A 26623-nucleotide genomic window follows, 5' to 3' on the forward strand; every position below is an offset into this window, starting at 1 on the left:
CTTAACGGTTTGATCAAGGTTAGATGCTGAGATTAAAATAGATCCTAATATGTCTGCCTGCCTTTCATCACAGCTTGCACGTGTGCTAGTTGCTCAGCTAGCAGTTTGCAAAAATATAGAAGCGAATAATTAAGCATTATTCCTTTACTGGCATGTTACAGAAATAATGGTATATCTAAACAAACGTCCCCCTTTTCTTGACAATTAAAACAATTACAGCATAATTAGGCCTATTTCAAAGTTTTCTTAAGTAATTTGACATGCCAACCATTTACATTTCAGGTTTTTATTGGCTGAAAAGTCAGTAGTGAAACACAAACACACCTGTCAGCAATTAAAAAGGAAGAAATAGAGAACTGTTCAGGAAATAATATCTGTGCTAATTAAAAACACTAGTTAAAAGCTTCCTGTTTGTTCCTCCAGTTGCCCCAAGGAGTGACCTTCCCCCCAACCCATTTTTTCATATGTCGCTAACATGGTTTCCCCATCTCCTGCTTACAATGCATGTAACTAAGGCACACGGACATAGACAGTCATTTTGCATGTTAGGGTATTTAGAAAAGAGACAGATATTTATGTCTCTACTTTTAATAAGGTATTCTGACATCAGTGTTGGTTCTTTGTTGACTGCAGGAGAAATAAATCTGGTTTTCTTTACAAACGCAAGGTGTTTGGCCTATCCTTTTTGTATAGCACACCTTACACACGTTTAAACGGATGCATTTCCCAATTACCTTAGCCAAGCAATGACATTATATGGTATTTGTAGCCTTCATCATAACTCACAGCCGTTCATTTCCATGGCTGTGTGAACTTGGCCCAACAGCTTCAGCCAAAAGCTACTGTGCTGTTGGTAAACAGGTAACTACTTACCCATCTTATTTCTTCAACATTTTCAACCTTTGGCAGCATCATGCTTGAAGGAAGGGTCTTGGACTGCAAAAGCACCTCTAGATCTTCTTCTGCAAGACCACTGGACACAGAGTTTATCCTAACACACTTTTCAGCATGGCCAAAGTCAAACTCTTCAAGGGTTTTCACAACTGTCAGTCTTGCTTCTCTCTACAATATATATGTATTCAAAGGCACAAGAAAAGAAAAAGAAAACTTATTTTCTATTGACAGAAAAGTGCACTGAGCAGAAGCTTGTTGAAATGATGTGGGGAAAAAGCTAGACAGTCAGTATATTGGTGTCCCCAAAATGTCTGTCACTCCTGGACCTTTATTGAAGCAGTCATCACCAGCATCTCGCAATTTTACATTCCTCATCACTTTATAACTGTTAAATAAAATGCTTGGGTTCTATGTCTAAGTATTTCTACACCATCACTCGTAGAAAACACTTTTGTGTCCACCATTGCTGGGTATGTCTAACAAACACAAATCTTTATACTAACCACAGTGAGTTGCACTAACCGTCAGCACTCACAAAAATGACGTGTTAATAAATCTGCATAAAACAATTCATTTTTGTAATTAATAGCTATATTGCCTGTGCTAAAATAGCATGGACCTCAGAAAGCACTAAGGTACATATACTTCTTTGGTTTTGCTATATAAATCATCCTTTCTCCATGTATCCAAAGCGTATTAAAGCCCATAGTAAAGTCCACAACTTGCATGTGAAAACAACACCAAAATAACTTGTAGATTTTTCTTGATGCCCGTAAAAAGCTATTCTCCTGCTGGCATGAAATAAAATCTCTGAAGACACACACTTCCCATGGCCCTTTGCTATTTTTGTGAATGTAAATTTACAAATCTGTTTAATATTTGATTTGCATGAACAATATGTGCATGCTTTTCTGAAATGAAATGCATTTTGTGACCTGGAGAAGAAGAGGGGAGGGAGACGGAGGGTGCTGGGCTCCCTGCTTCCTGCCAACTGCAGTTTCAACCCCAAATTCTTTCCAGTCGCCAACAGCCCCTAACAAATTCGCATTGTCAAAATGCACACTTATCAAAAGTCATTTCATTTGTGAAGAGTTTTTATGGGCCTAATAAAACTTTAAAGCTCCTGACTCATGGAGGTACAGGAACGACTTTAACAATATGCAGTCGCTGAATAGAGATGCTTTTCAAGAAAACAGGCAAACTCAAGGGGAAAAAATAAAAAAAAAATCATCAAAGTTAATATCCAGGCTAATACCAATCAGCAAGACAGCACATGACAGTAGATTTAAACCAGACGGATGCAAATCTCTGCCGGTGAGAGGGGCAGAGGCGGTTTCCCAATGTGGTCTGAGTTAAACAGCGTGAGGGAACAGTAGCTTACAGTTGTCAGGTCCGATCAGAACAGGGTCTCCCAGGCCAGTTTAAGACAGCTCTGCAGTGTACTGATTTACAGGGCCGGGACCCCCGATAATTAGGGTAAGTTTAGAGAAAAGCAAGTGATGGTTCTAACTGGTTAAAAGGAAGGAATAATGAAGCAGAAAGTTAATGAAATCTGAAGCAGGCAGCCTTCAGCTTGGGGCTACTAGCCGTTCTTTTCTGAAGGTTGGGAGCATATGCCCGTTAATCGGACAGACGGGAACGAGGCACACATGCACGCATCCCTGTGCTGCGATCAAGGGGCACGTTCAGAGGTAATCTCTGGAAAATGCAACCCGAAATGTTCGAACCGCTGTGAATGGACTCTGACTGGGGCCATTAGGAAAGCCACACAAAGATGCATGCAGTTTACTACAAACACGTCCAGCTGGAAGACAGCTCCGGTGCACAGCCGTCTGAAATGGTTCTTCCGAATTAGGTAAACCGAACCATATGATGCCATTACCGGGTAATACAAATCCCCTACGTTTTCCTTCTCCAACCAGGGGTAACAGGTTTCTAGGGCTGGGCCGAAAGATTCTGGATATGATGCAGAAGGGTAGCTTAAAAACACGCTCCAAACCAATTTATGCTTTTAATTACAGTCAGATTATCACCGTTTCAGCACACACTGATCCAATTTGCAAAAGAAAGATCTCCCCAAATTATCCACTAAGGCAGCATCCAATTCCAACTGAAGGCACATCCCTAGAAAACTTACAGCCTAATTAATTATGATTTTTTTCAGATTATAATAACGAGCCGTAGACCGTCTCATTAGCTATTTCCCTCCTCAGGCTGCAAACTCCCTTCCCAAAAAAGACAGATCGTGTCTTTCTAGGTATATTTCCATACAAAACACTTATTAACAGGCTGTTGCTGTTATCAATTTACATAAACTAAATGTGCAGCCCTCTGGTACGTATCCCAAAAATAACCAACAACTTCACTGAATTTATACCAACCAACAAACATGGGGAGGGGGTTGTTGTTTTTTCCCATGTTTTAATAGAAAATATGTTGCTATGTTAGTTAACACACCCATGCCATCTGTTGGGTTGAGAATTGATGCATTTTCTTAGAACCACTACGTTTTAGATCTGTCTGCTTAGATACCCCAGGAATGGAAATGTTTCCCTTCCATGATAAAATACTTCTAGTCACTATAGTTTCCACATCAGGATTTAATTTATGTTTTTAATTGTGGGACAAACTGAGAGGACCTGCTTGCCAAAGTCAGACCTGGTGAGGGATTTGACTCGGTGCCTACCCTTCCTACAACGGAGAAAATCCCACTGATGTTAGTGGGGTATATCCCAGGCTTCCAATAAAACGTTTCATGGGTAAATAAAAAAATGTACTAAAACCTCTGACTAAATGTACTAAAAACATGGAGGAAAGGGAGAGCCCTTTCTGCCTCATTACGCAGTGAAATGTAGATGCTATTCTTAATGTAGGATTCATGTGAAAAGCTAAAATTTTAAGCGAGGTAAACTATTCCAACATCGTAATAGTAGAGGAAGTAGTTCTCAATAGAATAAGGTCTTTGTAGGAGTAGATGCAAGAATAAACACATTTCCCAACTGTATGTAAAGTCCCTGCCAAGAATGGTCAAACTAGAATTTTTAAGGAAAGGTGAAAAAAAATTATTTACCCTGTTCTTCACACAAGAGCTACAACATTGGATAATACTCTGTCATGGCTGAATAGCTGATAAAGAAATAAACCTGATTGTTAAGCAAATGATTCCATCCCCAGGTAGCTTGGGATGGTGGTATTCCCATTGGGTCCCATGTGGGTTGGGTTCTTTATCAAACTGAACAAGAGAGAAAGACAACAGAGAGCTTCCACGGTAAGCAGTGATATTATTAAAATATGCTAAATTTGCAGCTCGTGCTGGAAAACCCACTGGAAAAAAAAACGCTGGCCAGGGTGGCTACTTTAGCATCCCTTCTGTTTGACTCAGAGGCGGACACGGGAAGACGTTCATTACTGCACACAGCTACGCCAACTGGAGAAGATAAAGGTTTCAGTGATGCAGCATCGCCGACAAATCCACCGCCACCCAGACACACAGGCACTGAAATTAAAGACGGGAATACGCATGTTGCCGGCTCGATTGGCACCCATTAAACCTAATAACTAGCCATCCTCACGAGTTCCTAGCTCTGAATTATCAAATCTGCAAAGAAAACAACATCCGTCCACTTTTACACTCCAGTGGAAGAGGTGGTCCCTCGCGGCGGGGCTGCGCAGTCTCGCCATCTGGAGAATAAATCGAGTGTGAAGTACAGTATAGTTTGGGACCAAGCTCCGTGGCGGCAGCCCAGCAGTTAGTTCATTAGTCCCAAACTTGCGGGGATTAGTGCGGTATCAGCTCTACTGTCGGATGGGATCAGGCAGGCAGAGCGCGAGACTCGGGGACAGGGGTGTCGGTGAAGAAGGAGCCCCTTGGGCTTATTTATAAAACTACCTAGTATAAGTGCACCTAAATAGGTGCCTTTGGTAACAGTATTATCACATTCCCCTACCAGCTGAATCGGTACCTTTCCTTCTTTCTTCCCCGCCCCCCCCCCCCCACTTTCCTTCTTTAAGTTATATGTCAAGACATAGAAATTTCTGCTTCAAAACAAGGAATGCCACAGAGCTGGAAGCTCAACCACCCACTCATCCTGGACACAGCATTAATACAACAATAAGGAAACAAAGATGGTCAGATGAACAGCATTTTGGGGACTGCAATAGCAGGCAGAAGAATGACATTTTCCTCTTTCTTTTCAAACTGGTACTATACACCGCAAACCAGTTTTCCAGCACTGTGATTTCTAGACCTGCCTGACTTTGGGGGCAAAATCTCTGTTTTGCTTGATATTTCTTGCCTAGTCTTACCCCCTTTTTTTTCTCAAGACCTTCAGGTCTTCATGTAAAGACAGTGGGTATACTTAAAGATATGTCTTTGTGTAGATCTCATCCTGTTAACATCTTTTGGTAATAATTCTTCATATGGAAATGTAAATATATGACGTGCTAAAATCGCAGGCCAGAATCTATCATCCTCATTGCCATAATAAGTTTGCATGTTTCAAATGGCAGAGGAAAAATTAATTACTATAATCACAATTCCAGTTATTTTTTGTGACAGGTCTGACATGGTAAAAACATACAGTTATGTGTTAATGTTACTTCCCTGGAGTGGTTTGTTTACAGGACTTGACACTGCTGAATCTTTTGTCACTTATATTAGTGCATACCCTACGACTGCGTCTCTCAAGGAAGATTTTGCAGAAGCGCACATATATACTTACGTATTTTTGGGTAAAATTGAGTTTCTGCAGAGGGAAAGCCTGACATTTTTTACACACTTAATTCTCTGTCAGTGAAGCGATGCCATACAGAATGATACTTCATTTAGTTTGAAATTCACAGATGAGATTGGCAAGAGAAAAGACAAATTACATTTGTTTTTAAGGAAACAAAGAGAACCGTAACCGCGGAGCAGTGTTTCTGAGAACACGAGGCGCCTGGTTCATGAGACCTGCCTCTGCCTTACATGCATCAGGTTCTTGTGAGAATAAATCTTTGAAATGGCAAATACCTATTTCTAGTTAGTCTTGTTGGACTGAAAAACTGCTGTAAAATATGCACACATCACAAAGCCTTCAGGAAGCTGTTATTAAATAATTTCTTTTAGTTATCTTTCAGCAGATAACCAGTTGAGGGGTTTTTAAAGACCTATGAAATTTTAAAACACATTTTCTTTTGGTTCATCAGGGAACACGCCAAACCCACCATGTAATCCTAAAGGAAAGAAGGGGCAGGAGTGAGGAGGAGGAGGGAGAATAAGGCCTCTGTCGTGTATGTCGGTGTTTCCCCTCTGCAGTTCAGGCAAACGCATGTTTTAGAGCACTGCAAGATTCTGTTTTTTCCACTACTCTTTCCTGAAATTGTTGAATTCTTTGTTTAATAATTATTTGGTCTATTCAAGCCTTTTTTTATACCAACCTTTTCACTTTTCTGAAAGACAGATTCTTCGTGACATAATGAGTCATCTAACTCCGTGCATCTCTAGCATCTGCTGCTTTTCTCTCGGCTCTGCTAATTGTCTTTACATGCAGTACATGGTCTAGCAACACTAAAATGAAGCAAACTTTGGTGGCGAGTATTATGAACTAAGCTGCAATTTAATTATGCTCTATCTTAATTTCTTTGCCCATTTTCCTAGAAGTTTTATTTAAGGTCTAGGAATGCATCAGTGCCCCTATCAACAATATTTATCCGGTATTTTTAAGGGACAATATCTCTTAAAGCTCTTTATGAGTAGCTGGGAGATGCTTGCTGCCATGTAAGTTTTGCAAGCCTCTCCCTCCCTCTACCAGTGTGGCCAGTGTGGATCCTGAAGATATTAGGTGAGGTCTATCCAACCTCATCAGAGCTGGACCATTTCCACATATGATGATCGGGTGATGGCCTGGCTTGAGATGCTGTGAACACGGGGAACCAGAGAAGAATCTGAGGTCCACCCAGCCAGTAAACCAGGACCCAGGGTCCATGGACCCCCATAAAGCTTTATGGGCGCTCAGCTATGTAAGCACTACGTTTCTGCTGAGCCAAGGATGTGTATATTAGTGCAAGAGCATTTTCACCAGTTGTGTTTAAGATATTTTTCTGACTTGCATGTATCTCAAAGAAATTTAAACAGAGGCCACTAGGCTGCTAGAATCAATTGGCACACAGAAATAGTCATGTAATATGAGGACTTAGCATAAATATTTCTGTAGCAAAAATAATACAGCATGGGGTGTGTGTGTATACATAAACACAGAGACGGGCTTTTACCTTAAGACTATGTGTACAGAAATATTTAAAAAGGTTTTTTTTAATGACAGTAGTATATACAACAGCTTCAATAAAAGAAAATTTTGTTCATGTACGTAGGCAGCTATTCTTCTGTCTGCCAACTTTTATAAACACTTACAAAAGAGATGTAAACAACCTTTCAATTAAGACAAATCAAGCTAACGCTAATTTAAGCTGGCTGCAAGATGTAGTCTCTTTACTTTTTTTCCCTCGCTTTCTGAGGGTGCTTTTGGTTTTGTGACAGATTAGCATCACAAATGAAAATTCTTTAGAAGCTTTAGTGTTAATTAGTCTTCCTGGACAGTCCGAATGAGCTGCTGCACGATGAAATGAGACCACAAAATATTCAATCTGATGTATCAATTAAAAAAAAAAAAAGGCTATACATTTCTTTCATCCAGGACATCAATTTAACTGTATGTTACCATTTTTTTTATTTAAAAATATTCTCATTTAAGATATATTTTCTTGGCATGATGTAATAAATTATTATGGAAAATGTGTATGTTTAGGTGTCCATTCTTTTATTTTTATAAATGCAGGTTTTTGTTAATGCTGATAATGAAATACATTGCTGTCTGTCAAAAGTACATCTGCTTTAACAAATTATCAGCCCCTGTTCAGCAGCTGATTTCAGGTGTGGTGATTCTAAGTGAGATATGGATGAAAGGTTTTGAAGATCGGGAAATAGGTACCATCAGAAGCACCATTTAATTACTGCCTCAATTATTTAATAAATTATCTGAAAAAAAATTAAAGCCAAATGAGGTAAACATTAAACAGTGTGGAAGGTTAAAGGCAAGCTAAAGGCAAATGAAAGTTTATCAGAAAGAAAACAACTGGCTGGAGGCTTATGCCTGCTTGTACCGAAGTAGCCAGCGTCTGCCCCAAGCTGCTCAGAAGCCCCAAGGAATGAAGAAGGCATTAAGAAAAGTCAGGTCAGCTGTGCCATGGCTTCCTTCATCCTTCCTCTTTTCTGGAAGAAGCTTTTCCCAGTCTACCCACAGTCTCAATAAAGCTACGTGTTTCAAAGAGAAAACGTGGAACAACTGTGCATGTTTTTTGGTACTGTACAAATACTGATTACAGCTCTTATCTCAATTTGCAAGAAGTGCTTTATTTGCACTGGTAAATCAGCAAAACAACATTCTGTAATGTGATCAAAATCCCAGAATTCCCCAAGTCCAAGTGTTTATGGGTCATGACCACAGTAAAATCATACTTGTGCAAAAAAGCTCTCATCTCATGCTTTTCAACTCACATTTTAAGGTTAAGTGGTGTCACCTTGTAGATGCATGTGTTTCCATGCAACAGGTTTAGCAGGGGATTTATGATACCAGCTGGTCACTCAGGTGTCACACGCTGAGCAAGGCACCCCCATGGAAGTCCTCCTGCCAGGTGCATTCTTGTGCTATCTAGAGAGGACTTAAACCTTCTCATCTCATGGGCAGCTTTTTAAAGCAGAGATTATCTCATGCAGTCCTGTACTCCCTTGTGAGATCATGTGATTAATTTCAATTTCTGTTTATGAATCCTCTGAGAAAATCGATACCATCTTCACCTGAAGACCTTGGGCCCTCACTGCCCACAAGGCACAACTGCTCATTTACATCCAGCCTCTCCTTTGGGTCAGTCGATCATCTATTTCCTCCAAATAGAAATAAAGGTGTGGTTTTAGAGATGGGTCTCTGCAGGCATCACACCCAAAGAGCATTATGGGCAGGACTCTGCCCTGTTCAGCTGCGTCCACCCTGCTCAGCACTGCGACGCTGCTCCAGCAAGGCCTATGTACCTTCAAACACTCACACGTGCAATCTTGCTGTGCCCCAGGGCATGCAACACATATCCTCAGCTAACGGTTAAAAAACCCCCATGTTGATATGGCACACTGCTCGTATTAGTTCCGCTGATGGAACTGAAGAAAAAGCACCCAGAAAAACAATCACGCTGTAGGTCCACCAAAGCCCCTCTGTGTGTCATGGGGAGCCGCGGACCCATGTGCTACGTATCTGTCACTGCAGTCAGTCTGCTCTTGAGGTTTGCCCCTATGCAATGTGGACATCAGCCCCTCTGCCCCACTAGGTGAGGGCACCAGGGATCTCTCCTTGGAGCACGTGCATTTAGCATTGCAGAAGTAGCCTATTATTGCAGTAATTACTTCTGTGGGAGAATAACGTTAGGAGAGCATGAACGTAATTTTAGATGTTTTTAAGTTTAGAAGCTTGAAAGAAGTAGATGCTAGGAGGACTGAATAGATAGCTCTCCACAGGGATGTTCAACACAGGAAACTTTGATCTAGCAAGCTTTGCACTAAATTGACACAACTCTTGCCTTCCCGCAAAGCAAACTTGTTCTATACATGTATTTCTCAGCCAGTGCTTACCTTAACAAAGGCCCACCTCACTTCACTGGATTTTGCCAGAAATCCTTCGTCTTCCTCTACCAGAAGGGCTTCCTTCTGATAGAGATCCCTCTTGGATGGGTGCCTGGGGTGAGTCAAGGAATCCAAACATCCCACTCCACCCCAAACGCAGGTTTTAGCATCTCCTATAGGCAACATTTTCTCAGATGCTCCTAATGATGTGATGAAGCCCATGACAGCTAGCTGTTCACTCTTGGCAGAGCCCCTGAAGGATGGGCAGCAGTACGCCCTTCTTTCCATCCCCACCCCCCCGAAGTGGCTGAGGGGAAACAGCACCAGAATGCCATGTCCTGCATGTCCCTGCATCGGCAGTGACCAGCTGCGGCAGGAGCTGAGCCCTCATATATAAAATAAAATCAGCTCTATGACTCATGTACTCATGGCAAGGAGTAAGGACCTTTTAGAAATAACTTCACTTGTTTTCTGCGGTCCAAAACCAAATCTGACAATGTGACTTTTTCCCTGCCTAGATATATGATCAGTGTTAAAGGAACTGAGATTTTTCTCACGTTTGAAAGTGGGACCTGAGGAGGTGGTTATTTTCTAGGTCAAATCTCCTCTGTGTCCATCCTATGGTTGTGGTATGAAATTTGTACCTTACTGATAGATGTATTGTACTGGTACAATATAATACACATCTTTATAGACATGTGGAGAAGAAATCTTAATTTTTTTAATTGGTGTTCTTCATTTTATTGGTATTCAAAAAGTTCCTAATTTAGGTATTCCTGACTGCAAAGGAACAAATTACTGGAACTTGTGACATTTCTTTCCCTAAGCTTTTCTTCAGCTCTATTTTTTTCCTGATGAAATCAACTGCTTTAATGCTAGGCTGACTGAGAAGGTGCTCCTTAGTGGGTCTTCTGGAATATCTGTAAAGTTTAAAGTAAGGTTGGTGCATATTCCCCAATAAAAGTATAAGATAAATCACTGTATGTTTATTTCTGCAAGATCTAAGCAGTTTCTACCCTCTTCTGCTTATTCCCACTCCATGGTCCTTTTCTTTCTCCACGCAAGCATTTCCAATGCAACTGTTTCTTGAGCCAAGATGCAAACTGGATCACTGAAGCAACCACATTAGAAAAACTCAGGTTTATTTTAGTTCTGGGTGGGAGAACAGGATTTTTTTAAACCCAGACCATTTCATTGGTCCCATTTACAGCACGGCCATACAAACAGTTGCACCGCTGCAAGCAAGGGGCTTGCAAAGGATGACAATAAGCAGCTAGGAAGGGCAACATGGAAAGAGGAAATTCTTGAGCTGTTTTTGGTTTTTCCACCAGAGCCAACCAGCTAAGCACCCATCATTTCACTTGTTTTGTGCTAATGAGGAGAGTAGCAGGTACGATTCAAGCAAATGCCTGCATTCCAAAACAACCATCACAACGAGCCCCCATTTTTACATCCATACGTACTTACTACCCATAATGTTAGCTCAGCATAACTGACCGGGGCATCTGGAAGCAGTGCACTGGGTTAAATCATCAATTACTTGACTAACACAACTTTTGCTTTCTCCCTTCATAACATTTTTCCCGGCCTGAACAGGCGGGCTCCTTCACCCGTGTTTCTGTTACCTACTGTTAGATATGTCCAAGCCCGAATCTGACATGGATTTCATCTACTTCAAGCAGTTTGCCATGCTTTAAGCTCAAATTCTTCATGTCTGGCTTATCAGGTCTTTTTTCCCACTTTTTGAACAATGACTCTGCCAAATGCAATGTCAATAAAAGACTAATAAGATGGGTTAAGCTTTGGACCACTTCTTAACACATATAATAAATGCTGGGGCCAGCCTGGACCCTGCCTTTGTACTGATTTAATGACTTGGAATTTAGTTAACACCAATAACATTAAACTGATGCTAAGCTTTGGCATGCATCTGTTTGCCAAAGTGCTGCTAGCGTTATAGTTTATTTTCTTGTGTGAATGAACTACAAGGACAATCAGGATTTTATAGCAGTGTAATTGCATTCATACAGTACTGCTGCTTTGGTTTTATTATATTAATTTTAAACCAACAGTGATAAAGTGGAATTCAGTATTCACAAGTTTGACACCCATTAAATTACCATTTCTGTTCATTATATCCCAACTTGCTTTTTGTTGTTTAACTGTCTCACCTAAATATGTATTTAGCAAGTTTTTGTCCCTTTCACTTGATATGAATCTCCTTCTTGATGTGATGAAAGACTGCCAAAAGCGATTCATGAAAATGTGTCCCACTTACTGAATAAACTCTTTTTAAGAGAAACTGTTCTGCTTTATTGTTTACATTTCTTGACTGCCCCGGTAATAATGTGTTTTGTATTGAGACCAGAACGCAATTTTTCCCCCAAAGTGCACAGAGATGTCTTCTCCAGCCATAATACCCGCTCCCATCACCTGCATCAGGTGCAGGTTAACCCTGGTGGGACTCAGGTGATGCTCCCTTCCCTTTCCTCAGCAGTGGCTGCTCCCTCCACTGCCAGCTTGCCACTGAGCGTTGTGTCCATCTGGCAGCCACCCCTACAACATCCGGAAGTTCCCTGGCTCTGCTCTTTCTGGTGGGACTCCAAGGCACTGTCCCCACCAGCCTGTTTGATGTGCTTGTGCTGGTGTGTGGTTTTGCTGCTGGACACAGCAGGCCATTCAGGTCCTTTGCTCGTTAAGGTGTCTTTGCTTTCGCTTGGGATTGGGCTATGGCCAGTACAGTCCAAGATGGTCCTCACACCGCTTGTCAAGGGTTTGCTCTCCATCCAGAGAACGTAACTTATTTTCTGAGGGCAAAATATACAGTGACATCAATGCTGTTTGGCTTTATCTGTCAGCGAGTCCCCTACCCATTTGTCTCAGCTGTCTTTCATTTGGTGTGCAATTGTCAATTAAACTTCCCAGGAAGTCTCCTCTTTAGAGGCAGTAGGTTTCTGCAGCACAGGTGCAGGAGCAAGTCTGTTGTCCCTCTTGAGCCCACTGGACTACTCCAATGTCTGAGGGTGCTGTATCAGGTATAACAGTACTAGAAAACTGTTGTAAAGTGTGTATTTTACCAAGGTCTCTTTCTTTTCCAGTTCCTCATTTGATCTATCCCCTTCCCCAGTAGGCTTTAGACAGTCACAGAATCACAGGATGGCGGAGGTTGGAGGGGACCTCTGGAGATCACCTGGTCCAACCCCCCTGCTCAAGCAGGGACACCCAAGAAACAGTTGCCCAGGACCATGTCCAAGCAGCTTTTGAGTATCTCAAAGGATGGAGACTCCACAACATCCCTGTGTCAGTGCTCGGTCACCCTCACAGTAAAAAAGTGTTTCCTGAGGTTCAGAGGGAACCTCCTGTGCTCCAGTTTGTGCCCATTGCCCCTCGTCCTGTCACCGGGCCTGAGTCCTGTCACCACTGAGCAGATCCCGGCTGTGTCCTCTTTGCACCCTCCCTTGAGGAATTTATATACATTGATGAGCAACCCTGAGACTTCTCCAGGCTGAACAGTCTCTCTCTCAGGCTCTCCTCACTGGAGGGATGCTCCAGTCCCTTCACCATCTCTGCAGCCCATCGCTGGACTTTCTCTGGTATGTCCATGGCTCTTGTGTACTGAGACCTCTGACATTCTCTTCCAAATGATTCGCAAGGTTTAGAAGCCCTCTCTGCTATTTGTCAGAAGTCTTCAGCGTATTAAAACTGTCTACTTTTTTATTTTTGAAAAATGTTATGGTCCATTTTTAGAAAAATACTGCTATTCAGCACTTCAGTTTATTTATTAATATTATTTTTAAAAAATTCCTATATCCCTTCATGCTCTCAGCATCACCTTTTCCAATACAATTCTCGTTTCCAACTGAGTGATTTGATCTTTGCTTTAAGATAATTTTTCATCTGTTGCTTATTTGGCTTTATTTCTTCTTGACCAGGTTTCACAGCTTCAGATTCTGCGTTGGCAGTTTCTTGGCCAGTTTTCCTTTCCTGTTGACCAGATATAATCCCTGCCAGTATGGAAGCTAAGTCCTCTATAACTGGCCAAGCAAGAATCAATCATGTTGAATCTTACTAATATAAATCTACACTCAACACAAATGTAACCCTCTTGGGAATTATCATCCACCCTAACATAAACTTTGTCACATTTTATGAATGCTTATGAATATTAATGAATTATTCTAGGCCGCTTACATGCATGTTTGTAAATAGATGGCTATCAGGATAATTAAAATAGCAAGAGAAGAGAAGCAAAATGGCTTCAGTCTAACAGCTATATAGATATATATATATATTTAGGGATACTGCTTCTGCCTGTGTTTCTCAGGACAGGTTGCTGTTTGACTCCATACGCATGTGGACCTACTTTCTGGCTATTCTAGTTTCACTTCTATATTGTAGAATCGCTGTAGAGCCACAGGCAGGTTGAACCCCATTGTCCTCTAGACCATTCAGGCTTAGCACAAACGCACGATCTAGCGATGAGAGCTTTCACTCAGCCAATTCTGTGTGCCCAGAAGTTCAGCTCAGCTTTTTCATCCTGAACAATGGGGAAGCAAGGGGGATAGCCTAATATTGTATCCTCTGTTTTGCCTACGTAGTCTTTGTCCACCAGCCGTTCGCAGCATTACAGACAAACCTCTTGCATGCAATAGCTTTCAAAAAGCCTTCCTCCTGTAGACAAGGAGATGATGAGTTAGAGTCATTGTTTGCTGTTATCCTAATCTGTTTTTCAAATGAAGATGCCTTTTCTATTGTCTATATAACTCTTTCTGCTCCTTCTGTGTCTTTCCATGCCGTGGCACGCTCTCTGGGTTGAATACAGGACAAAATTCAGAAAATCTGTTCTTCTGCTGTCCTGTCTCCCAAGGATCACCCCCTCCCTTCAAGCTTTGCTTGTACTTTTTTCACTGCTCCTAGTCAAACAAGTTATTGAAATGTTTTTGTTTGTTTTTTGCTGTTTCCCTCCCTCGCCTTCAGTCGATGTTTGTAAAGCATTTAACACTACACCAGGCGGGTTAATTTACTGCACTGGTAAAACAGCCTATTTGGAGTGTCTTGCAACACTGACATGTTTTCAGCTTGAAAATCAGATGTCTCCATCCCAAAGGAAAGAATTCTTGCCAAAGCTTTGTTTATATCGATGCCAGGTGCAATCTGGCCCAACAGTGGTAATGACACATGAACACTAAACAGTTTGTAAAAAGCATGCTTCAAAATGAAATCTGAATCCTATATATAAAGACCCAGGTAAGAGTCTTACCAGGAATTTGCCTGGTGTAGGAAAGTATTTCTTTGTAGAAACATTAATTTGGCTTCTGGGCTCCCTTTAGTGTTATTAGTGGCTTCTGATTTCAATTTTTTCATTACAGATTGTTTTTCTTTTGCTTCTGGTAGAGTTTTCAAAGCCACAGGTTTATTGTGTAGTAATATTTTAACAAAAATTACTGTAATTACTGTATTTAATACTTTATTTTGTACATGGCTCTTGCATGTACGAGTAACAAAAGAAACCTTTCCTCTTTCTGCTTCGCAGAGAGCGACCCTGATTTGGTAGAAATTAGAAATACTGCAATGCAATGCATACTGCAGCACCTCTTGAAAGGGAATTGCTAGAACTGAATTGCCAGAATTGCATCCTCTTCTTCTTAGACAAGTTCAAAATGGGCTTTCATCCCTAAAGGAGATTTTTTTGTAACTGCTGGCTACACAGAAGGAAAAAAATTTTAAACCTGAATGAGCGTCCTGACCCTTGGATTAAGTAACTCCCTGCCCATAATGTGAAAGCATCAGAAACCCTGGTTGGCTGCAACTTGCATATGTTTGCCTGAGCTCTGTGATGGTCACATCCTCAGCATCGCTTTGCAAACTTGTGGTCAGATAAAACTGTGGAAAACAACAGAGGGTTGACACACTGAGGGGTTTTTAAAATGTGCCCAGACTTTGTTTGCAAATCTGTATTAAACTGACACTTCCGCTAAATCAGTGGCCATTTAGACAAAGATCTGGACCTTAAAAATCAATTACATTTATGTAGTGATCAAATTCTTATCTCTTCAGAGGGGCAGCGTTAAAACCAAACACCCATTGCTGCTGTTGAGTATGTGTACTGCAGTAAGGAAGGTACTCAGTGTGATCTACGTATCATACAGGCATAGAGCAAACCATTTGCCCATAGACTAAACCAAACAAAAGCCGGGAGAACAACAGCAATAAGAGACTATTTGACAAAAAGCTATTCATGTGTGCAAACCATTACCTCACCACATACCTAAGTGTGAGCCAGTGCCTTTGGGTTTTGTCTTAAGGAGAAATCTGAGGAAATTTTCAGGATGCCTTTCCCATGTGTTTGAAGTAAAATCACGAGACCAGTATGCCTTTAAAATTAGAGATAAACCACTTAATACTTCAATTCAAACTTCAGAAATCATGATTCTTGAATCAGTGCCTCAGCAGAAAAGGAAAGACTCAGATTTGCAGATGGCAAGTTGCTTGCTGCAATCTGAAAGGGTCTATACTATAATGGCAAAAAATATGACTATATACACTTTCTTCCTCTGTCCATCTGCCACTGTTATAGTCTAGTGTGGGGGTGACTTTATTTAAATTTGGACTGTTTGCAGGCTGATTTCTCATTTCTGCAATCATTAGGTTTGTCACAAAAAGAGTAAATAGATTAAAAAAAAAACACAACTGCTGCCTTGGTGCGTGTGACTTAAATAGCGAAATCACTGCAATAGACTCCTACTGAAGAAATCTACATACATTTGCTGCTGGTCTGCATGGTATCTCATCCAGTCACTGTCTATGTACATTGATGCATGGAGGGTCTGGGAATCTTTACAATGCTTGTAAGTGTTTTCTGAAATGGAAGATGCAGAAGAGTGGTAATGACCAGACAGGCCAAGAATAAAACAAGAGAAATACATTAATAATAGAAAATGAGTAATGCAAATGGTATTTATTAATATTTAAAGGCCATAGGAAGAGTCATCTTGTTTTACTCACTTATTATTCACCTACATCCAGGAAAATTATACACTATCTTGGCACGGTTTCCCCCGCACTCATTTTGTAAAGAAAAATGTCAGTTGACAGAGGTATGTATTTATCGAGACACAGAGACACTGAAAAGCTGTCAGGAACCATGACTGCAAAAATCAGATCATTCACCTTTCCCCTTGCTCAAGACTTGCCAAGAATAGCACATATTGATGGACTATTTTTTTTTTCCAGAGGGACTGGATTTACCTAGAAGAAGCTTTTGTGCTTTCTGCCTTCACAGCCTTATCCTTGCAGGGATCACTTGGTTAACCTGCCTTCTGGAGTGGTGGTCCTCATAGACAAATTCCCCTGGCCCAGACTGGCACCCTGGGCTATCCTCCTGCCTTTGGACTCACAGTAGCACTGATGCACCAAGGAGTTGTCCCCACTGCTCTGCAGAGTCACCCCCCAGTACACGTTGCACCCTAGAAGGCAAGCCGGTGGCTGCAGGGAACAGGAGCAGCTGGCCAAAGCTGCCAGCTCTGCCAGGCTGACGGCAAAGGAATTGCAGCAACTAATGGAAATTGGCTCCTTAACATGTTATGCTTTTTAAAATGGCCTGTGATGTTACAGGATACATACAGTGGCTCTAGGGGTTGTAGGTCATTTGCACAGGGGCTCTGAAAAATTGATATCTGAAGGCAGACTTTTCGGGTTCATTTTAAATAGCTTATTTTATGAAAATGAGAAAATATCAAACTGAAATTATTAGAGAACGTTGATTCCCCTCTCTTTTTCACTGCAGAAGGAGTGTCAGTGCACGAGCTGGAAACTCAAGCCCATCAAGAGAGTAATGATTTTGGGTCTGTGTTTTGTGCAAGCTGGAAGAAAATTAAGCAGCTGCCACTAAGGTTTCATCCTGCTTTGAGTCCCATGGCAACTCCACTAGTGAAGGGGGAAGATGGGTTTGGCAGCAGTTTGCAAGGTATACATCTGGGTATAAGTCGTCGTCCTGGTCTAAATACTGGCCCACCTTACATATTTTTGGCTTCTTTCCTCCTTTTTCCTTTAAAATTTCAAAGGAACTTTGATTTTGTTATAGCTTGCATTCAATACTTGCCCTCAATCAAAATGTTAATGATATAATACAGCATACAGGTTGTTGTAGAGACAATGAAAACAGTGTTAAAGAGCATCGAAGAGCATTATTTACTGTGGATCTGAAAATATACAAACATTAATGCATTTCTTTAACTGAAGAAAATGAATAGGCAGGAGATATTTTGTTACACAGTTCTGAAATTAGGAACTTTGTCTAAAGCTGATGTGAAAAATAAATGGGTTTTAAGCTATGTAAGATTTAAACTGTGTAGCATCTTTGTCAGTTATTCTGTGTCAAGTGGGTACAGACTGCAGCGATTCTGATAAGGATGCTTTTCGTATTCACTTCTACCAGTAGCAACCCAAGATGTGGAGGGGGGTGAAGAACAAGGGTCATATTTATAATCTGGAATGCTGCAAAATGTATCTCTTCAAGTTTTCAGCTTAACTGAGATATTTATCTTAACAAGATCTAATTAGACCTAATTTCCATAGCATATCAATTATTTTCCTCATTAGAGTAGCTAATGCCATGTTCAGATATCATGGCAATCAAGCTTGCGATTTCTAGAAAAACCGGTTAGAAGGCTTAGTATTAAGTGTGTTTCCAACTGTGAAATTTATCCTTCCGAGCAATGTCTCCCAGTTTACTCACTTTGTTCCAGGATTCTCCGCAGCATATGGCCACTGGAACCCATTAAATAACACGAAGTAAGACAAAGTCAGCGATGAGTCAAAAATAGCTGCACTAGTGAATCGCCTTTCAAAATTCTGTCTCCAACAAGAAAAATAATGAAGAATAAGACATGCAATTAGAAGAAATTAAGGTCAATTTTCAAGCCGGGTTGCCTATGTGGTGGTTTCAAAATCCACGCTAGGCACCTCAAATAAAAGCAGTCTGATTGAACACCTGCAGCTCTTGGCAACACACTCACACGTATAAGGCAGCCAGGCAATTCTTGTACACAAAGTCTTTACCTCTCGGTTTTATTTTCCCCATTACCTAAACCTCCTAAAACTCCAGGTCCTAATCACTAGGTTTGACATGTTCCTTTCTCCTCCTAAGGAAGATACCCAGTGTTTCCAGTGCATGGCCATATGTGTGCCATATACTTGCTGGACAAGTCCCACCTGCTCAGTGTGAGAGTGAAGGCACTTCTTTTGAGCACAGGAGTTTGTCATGATGTATTTGGCCAAATACATTGTCACAATATATTTGGATTCCTCGCATCCAGCCTGAGTCATCTGAAAGTTAGGTGTCTGCTCTAAGTTTTTTCCCAGAGTTTTTTTACAGTCAATAGTGAGAGGTCGGTATGTCTGGAAGGGGATTTAGCTTCTCCTAGACTAGCTGCCTAAAGCATAGAGATGATCTTTGGAGGCACTCAGCTCCCTCGGATGAATATGGAGGCAGCCTCAGCTGCTAGTTGAGACAAAGCACCTTCTTTCTAGAGGGCTACCACAGGCAAGATCAGTCTCCCCTCAGTGTTTTCGGGGCTGGTGGCTCCTATCCCAGATGAGACACACAATGTTTTGCTAATATGAAAGGCCTACCTATAGACCTTTTCTGTTGTAAGGGTATCACACTTAACAGTGGATCTTCAGGACTAGCTCAATGTACGGTTACACCGACAGGTTGCATGGCTGAGAGCAGGGAGACGCTTTCATTCTCAGCTATATCTTAACAAAACACCAGCCAACTACATTTATTTCCTCTCATTTAAAATACATCCAGTGCTCTGAATGGGTGCGTCTCTAATGAGGCATAGGAAACATGCAAGTTTCTGAATAAACTGAATTATTTTTTAAATGCATTTTGAAGCTTTGTAGTTATTATTATTTGGTTACTTTTGTATCCAACTCCCTTCATTTGCAAGCAAAAAGATGCTTCATCTGGCCATCCAAATAGTATATTCAAACAAAACATCCCAGGAAATAAACAACTGTGCTCTTCTGACCTGCACTATGAACAATAAAAAGTTATCTAGAGTCCGCAGACTGTACGTACTGTGTCTGTCCCCTTATACTGAAACATATCTATGGATTTAATGGGCACATTCAGGTATAATGCAGATCGGAATCCAGCCACATAACTCCTAATTGATTTAAAATTATACAGATGGTAACGGTGCCAGAAGACAATTTCGTTTGCTCTCTTTCATACTGAGCTGAAGTTGTTTGGTTTTCTTAAAAGAAATAAAACTGATAATTGTCACTACAGTAAGTAAATATGTCTGAATACACGCAGAAAGCAGATCTATTGGGTAAGAAGGTTACAGAATCTCATTTTGTGGTCCATCTGCTCCCTCTTTGCTTCCCAAGCCAACAGACACTAATCTGGGATGAAGAAACTGACAGGACATGGGGGAGGAGTAGACGGTCGTGATTCCGACTTGTTTCAGCTTTTTGATATATGTGCTTATGCCATTGTGGTATAATAGAAGAAAAATAATGCAGTGGAGTCGGGAGAACAATTCAAACAATTATGTATTGCAGCAGCATTTTACTGTTCAAGACCTTCTCATAATTTCAGCGCAATTTCTCTACCTCTAAGACCCAAGCACTCAAAATTAACGTTCAAGGGGGAAAAGCTGCATTGTTGGAAAAGATTGTTAAGCAGATCATAAGCTGAAGTAAGTAGCAAAAAATCATCAGATCGAGCTAAGAAAACTGTCCAGGGTTCTCCTATTGAAATGTTTTTTGGATCTAATTTGCATCTCTGTTGATGGTCTTGAAGAAAATGTGAACGTCACCCCTAAAAATTTTCTAGTGACCCTAACATGAAAAATATCAAAAGCGGTGCAAAAGGATGAAAACTAAATATATGAGAGCTAAGGATAAAAACAAAATTCAAAGCCACAGACCGTCAGTAACAAAGACAAAGCCAAAGCAGCAGTGTGGCTAACCAGGGACAGCAAATGAGAAAGGGATGTGCTGTGTGACAGCGCAGCAGTGAGAAAACAGCCAATGGACCTGTATCGTGGCATCTCCATCTCTGTGCAGCTCCGAAACAACAGTACTGCCAGTCTTCAGTTATTTTTAATTCTGGGCACTTTGTAATCAGAAAGACCATAATAAATAGAAATATGTTTGTATGGAAGCAAGAAGGAGCAAGGTAAAAAAGAGAGATGAAGAGAGATAAATATGTATTGTTTGGCTCAACTGTGATTAAGACACAGGGCTTGTACAAATAATTTAAGTAGGTTAACACTCCACTGAAAGTGGTATGCTCTTGAACGCAGTAAAAGAGAAGTATGACTACCATTTGGGATAAGTACCATGAAGAAGTTACAAAAAATAAAGCTGTTGTCAGTGGAAAGTGTGTCTCTCAGTTAAAGCACCTAATCCAAGATTTTAAAATCATTTTGACCACATGATGCGAAACATCAACATGGCATAAGGTCCCTCTGCCAGGTGAAGGCTGTTCATACTTTGTGGAAGGGTAACTTTAGCCCAGATCGGAGGCTGTGGATGTGCATAAAAATGACTGGACTGCCCTCAGCTAACCATGGGCTTTTGACGTGTCCTTTCTCATCCCCTTTCCACACCCAGTGCTCCCAAGTTACGGTTCCTGGTTGTCCCTTGCATGTGGTTGCTCTCCCTTACATGCAGGTCCGTGAAGATTCATGAAGAAGTTGGCTTACCTTTGACCTTTTGTTGCCCACTGCAAAACACCTGAACTGACTCAATTGCTCCCAAGACACCACAGCCCAAGTCAACCACTCCAAACAGCAGCACAGTGCTGCTGATCACCAGTGTCAGGGCTGAGCTTGTGGGCCCAGCCAAACACAATCGAGACTGCGCGCCGACAGTGGGATTCCCGGGGAACACCAACCAGCATTTGGTCAGGGCAATGAATGCACTTGGGTTGTGAAGGCAGCAGCCATACAGGAGCAACCAGGGGGAGCTCAGGACATTGCCGTGCACATGCCACGTGGATGTCTTAAAACACTGGAGCAGAAGACAATCAAGGGAAAGCTCTGAGCTAAGCCTATGAGATGGTCAAGGGCTATGACAGAAATTCAAGGTCAGCACTACAATGAGCATCCAGACAAGGACACAGACACAACTGCAAGTGCAACAGGAGGTTCCCTGGAGAAGCAGTCATCTTTGAGGACAACTCAGTTCTTTCCAGAAGAGGTTAATGACCACAGCTTAGATGGAGAAGAGATGACTGGAGGGAACCTCCCAACATGTTCAGAAATTGGCCTGACTTCCATATCCCTCAGTGTGGAATCAGAGTTGGAGGTTTCACAGTTTTTTCTGGGCATGTTGAGAAGTACTGAGCAAAAAGGTAACTTTTCGCAGCTCCGCTCTCTCATACATACCTACATCACCTACATAGCTGTCTCAGTCTTGAAGACTCCCAAACAGACCTGGCCCTGGCACAGGGTCTAATGTTTCCTTGCTAAACTCTTGCTGCTTGGTGGGCCTTTCTCCTTATGGGCTTGCCCTCCCTAGGATTAACGGTTATGACTCACATGGTACTGATTTTGTGAGAGCCAAGAATTTCATGCAGCAAAGCCCATACATAATGACAGATCACCCTCTGAACTTCACCTAACTTATCAGGATTTGTGAAAATCAAACCTGAACTTGAGATAACAAAAGGGATTCCTAGCACAGCAACCTTTTCCAGAGAAACCTGCGCAGATCTCTGCTTTTATGGTTTAATGCACTACAGGCACAGTATGCAATAACAGAATAAGGGTACACTTGGCATGAGCGAAGATGTGCATGTGTCAGCCTAGAAGAGCATGGATCCAAGTCACATCCTCTGATCTGTGTGGTACCTTCAAACGGTCAGAGTGATCATGAAGAAGTCAGGCTAAGCTCCCTTTCCTCACTCTCTTGTACATTGCAAGCTGGTCTTGATCCATTCGTCTTCCACTGAAGCTGTCAAAAATCCTCTGTTCCCAGGAGTATGAAGAAAGAAAGTTCCCCCTTTTACCTACACTGGATCAGGGATCCCTGGAATGAGAGGCAGTGTTGTTGTGTTTAATAGTCCTTGATTAGATTCTTTCATGAATATGCTCTGTTACTTTTTGGACTGGTGTTAATTTCCACACTATCGAGAGGGAAAAGAGCCTAACTAGTTGCATTGTGTGAAACAGAGCTGCTTTTCGATTTGCTTGGAACGTGCCACTTGATAATTTTTCTTGTTTGAAGCATCTTGGCATCTGCAGCCAAAGCCAGACAACTCAAGGACACAGCTGGTCCTACAGGCTCTAGAGAAACTCTGGGAACAAAACCAGCGCTGCAGTGGTGAGAGAAGACTCAACAGAGTGAATGTGCAAAATCAGACTTGGCAGAGAAAGCCACCATGAGCATGGAGCACAGCCAGGCTTCAGTGGGTGCCTCAGTGGAAAACATCAGGGCCTTTGTCCAGGGCATGATTAGCAGAGGTCAGCTAATGAATAATACAGGAACAACACTTTCTCCTTCTCAAAATCCCATGTCCAGCCTTCAGATCCCACCTCTGGATGCAGCTGGAAAGCCCAATAGAAGCAAAGACTACTTTGACAATCCATGTGTCCATCACCTGCAGGAAGTGAGGGCCAAAAGCTTTGCTCGCTTGCACTTTGCAGCCCTGAATGTTTGGTAGTGCAGCAGAGAAAGCTGGGCAATCACCAGCTTCCAGGTGGCCATGGCAGTGTTTTTGTTCCCCTTTTGCAAGGGGGTTCATCAGCTATGAACATAGTCCTTCTCACCCTGCAGCGCTCGCTCTACTGCTGAGCTCTCACTGTGCTGCTGCTGGACCTTCTGTCCTTGCCCTGTCCTGCAGGACAGACACCAGAGTGCTCTGTAAGCCCAACTCCACCTGAAGCCTCTCCCTGTGTGTGTTCTGGATGGCACAGGAGATGTTTGAGGCTGGGGATTCTGAGCACAGACCTGCTTCCACTTGTAGGGTCCTTGCTGTCCCCTGGCATGCAGTTCTGTGGCTTGTGAGATGCTGAAAAGCAAATGGCATCCTGAAAATGGCACAGAGTTTCTCTGGCAGGTTATCTGATGTGGAGGCCAGTGCCCCACACTGCAGGGGGTGGGTGATTCAAACACAGTGGGGCAGGGAATGCTGTGCACCAGACCCACATCCCATGCTGGCAAAAACACTGTCCCACATTCCCTGCTCTGCTCAGCGGAGATGCCTGATCTGGAGCTGTATCCACTGACTCAGCGGTGGATTATCTAATGCCTGCAGTGCCAGCCTGGGAATGATTGGCTTGGGAAGGTGTTGGCTACAGGAGTGGTGAGACCTGACAGGCAGCATGCAGATGGAAAGGAATTAAACCTCTGTTGTTTGCTGCTCTTTGAATCACTGCAACTTCCTTTCTGGGGAAGGGAAAAAAAAATCATATCTTGTTCTAGACCAAAGATTTGGGTTTGGAAGATCATGTAATACTTCAGTGCTTATAGAGACTTAAAGACTAAACAAAACCAACAGCCCTGGAAAAATTAACATTCTACTTCTCTGCATGTCCATCTTGGGACCCACCTTTTGATACAGCCAAGCATTAGAACTATTAGGTGGTAATTCTTTTACCTTGTGGCACCTTACTACTGTATATCTTGGCTGCGTGACTTCTAAAATCCAGGCAGGTCAAAGCATTGGAAGGCTTCACTGCTCATGGTAAATTAACAGATGCAGTAACTTCTCAAGAAGGAAGCAACGCCAGCCAAAATAACATAGGTGGGTAGGCTGAGGGAGCTAAGTAATCCATCCTGACTGGGCAGACCTAGAAGAAACTGCTGCCAACCACACATGTAAGAGAAACTACTTGTTGTTGTAAAATGCACCCTGAACACAATTATAAACGGAAGTTACATGAAAATATTGATATTCAGATTAATGAATTAAAAGCAATGACAATTTTGATTAAAATTTCATTAAAATACAATCAATTTTTTTCTGCAGGTAGATGAAAATACACAATTTGTAAAGGAGAACTCAAATAACCCTATATGCTTTAGGTCCAATATATTTAGCAACAGCCTAATTTAAGAGATTTAAATGGAGCTTTACACAAGTGTCAGAGAAGAACCCAGCCGCCTTGGTTCCAGCCCCTGCGGGGACTAGTGCCGTCCTTTGCCCAGCACCGGACTCACACCCTTCCCACCAAAATAACGTTTGTTTACTAATGGTTCTTTCTCCACAAGGTGTAAATGGGCCCTCATTTGAGCTTGTCACAGATTCAGCTTTATTCTTTTATCTTCAGTAATTTGGATGTTTTTTTTCCCTGCAGATACTTTCTATGTTCCACTCGCTGTTATTCGCTAGAGAAAGTCTCTTGGGCTTTTTGCCCTTTGTATTTCCTCTCTTCTTTCATGTGGAGAAGACTGCCAACGTGGGATTTGCAAACTGCTGCCAATATGGCATTTGTGCTGCTGCGGCTGCCAATCTTTAATTTAGCATATGTATAAAGCTAATTTTTGGACACGATGCTAGTGCCTGGCATCTCCGCAGGAGTCAGCCAGGTTGTAATGTTTGTATTGTACTGCACTATAAAAAACAATAAAAAGAAAATATAAAGGAAAAAGCCTTTTATCTCTAGCTTTATAGCTACAGATATGGTCTAAATACTTGCATTCTCCCTCTGCATCTAAAATTCGCTTCTTCCTTTCTGTGCCGTGGCCCTTTCTTCTAGATTTGCAGTTTGTGTTGCCTGCAGTAGGAGCCAATGATAGGCTCCTGCTCCCTACTGAGCATATCTTCATATTAAAATGTATAAATGCAACTCTTTAGCAGAAGAAAAAAAGACTAGTTTCCCTTTAATTATATTTAAACTACACAGCCACATGTGCGAAGTAATACTTTTTCCTTTTTTTAATACAGAGAGTCGGAGAAAAAAAATCTAATCATTCAGGAAACATCTTTCTTACAGAAAACATAAGCTTGACTACCCTTCTCTGGCAAGGACATCTGCTGTTTGGGAGGAGGTTCCTGCAGCGAATCCTCTAAAATACGGCAGCGCTGTTCTGGCCCCCGCTCGGGAGTGGGAGCGAGCCGAACTCCGGCTCTGGGAGGACCCCGTATGGAGGAACCTGCGCAGCCCCAGGGAGTGCCTCGGCCATGCCCCAGGAGAAGGCAAAGGTGAAAGCCGCCGGGGAAGCGGGAGCCGCAGGGCGGGCAGAGGGGAGCAGCTTCACGCTGCCCCATGATGGTGGCTATAGCAGGACAAAGGCTATAATAGGGTCGTATGGCTCCCAGTGGTCCTAGATGGATTTATAGATGGATTTATAGGAAGAGATGGATTGATAGGAAGAGCCTCCAGTGACAGTTCACAGCTCTCCCTTATAGAGAGGGTTTACTAAACCTTTACCTAAACCTATGCCAGCCCTTGCACTTGAAGGGTGGATGTTCACCAGAAGAAGCGCAGGCATGAAGGAAATGCCAAAGGACAGGCTGGGGTTTGGAAGAGCATGGCAGACCATGACAGTGGCAAACCAAGCTAGTGACTTAAAGTAGGGCCCACGGAATGCATCCAGTTTGAGCATCTTTCCCAAATGCAGGGGAAAAAATCATCAGACAAATGCGGAGAAACATGAGGTTTTGCACATTTGCTTTTCACAAATATTTAATCTTGCCCTGCTTTGATTTTATTTTTTATATCAATAGAGATTTTTGTAATTTCTCTTTCCACAATAGATACTAGATGAAGGAAAATGGCATTGCACTGTCCTACCATCACTTTTTCACTTTAATTACTGTGATTTAAATTACCCCATCTACAGAAGTCCACAATATAGCATTGGCTACCCAGTAATAGAAGGTAGTTTTTCCGCACGGCTAGACTGGTATTTTCTAAGAAGGATATCTGCTAGCTTGCCTACTTTCACAGCAGCAGTGCCATGTGCCGTAATGAGACAGGATTATTGTTGCAACTGCTCTTGAAGGCCTCTCTCCCCAGGCAGCCGAAGAATGACTGAGTCATGCAGGTGATGCATTCCCTGTAATGAGACGGACAAAACCCCGAAACCCACATCCAGGCCTCCACTCCGTGCAGA

At 42.1% G+C, this 26623-nt stretch overlaps 1 protein-coding gene across 4 annotated transcripts in view; it reads right to left on the bottom strand.

The window, feature by feature from the left end:
* Positions 1 to 26623, bottom strand: part of CLYBL (citramalyl-CoA lyase) — a 170801-nt gene that overhangs the window by 27655 nt on the left and 116523 nt on the right. For all 4 annotated transcript variants that reach the window (XM_064440635.1, XM_064440637.1, XM_064440634.1 and 1 more), the window contains exon 3: positions 874 to 1062. In XM_064440635.1, the coding sequence (XP_064296705.1) occupies positions 874 to 1062 (189 nt within the window). The remainder of the gene's footprint in view (positions 1 to 873; positions 1063 to 26623) is intronic.

The sequence above is a fragment of the Phalacrocorax carbo genome, chromosome 1 (assembly GCF_963921805.1).
Source record: "Phalacrocorax carbo chromosome 1, bPhaCar2.1, whole genome shotgun sequence".
Lineage (NCBI taxonomy): Eukaryota > Metazoa > Chordata > Aves > Suliformes > Phalacrocoracidae > Phalacrocorax > Phalacrocorax carbo.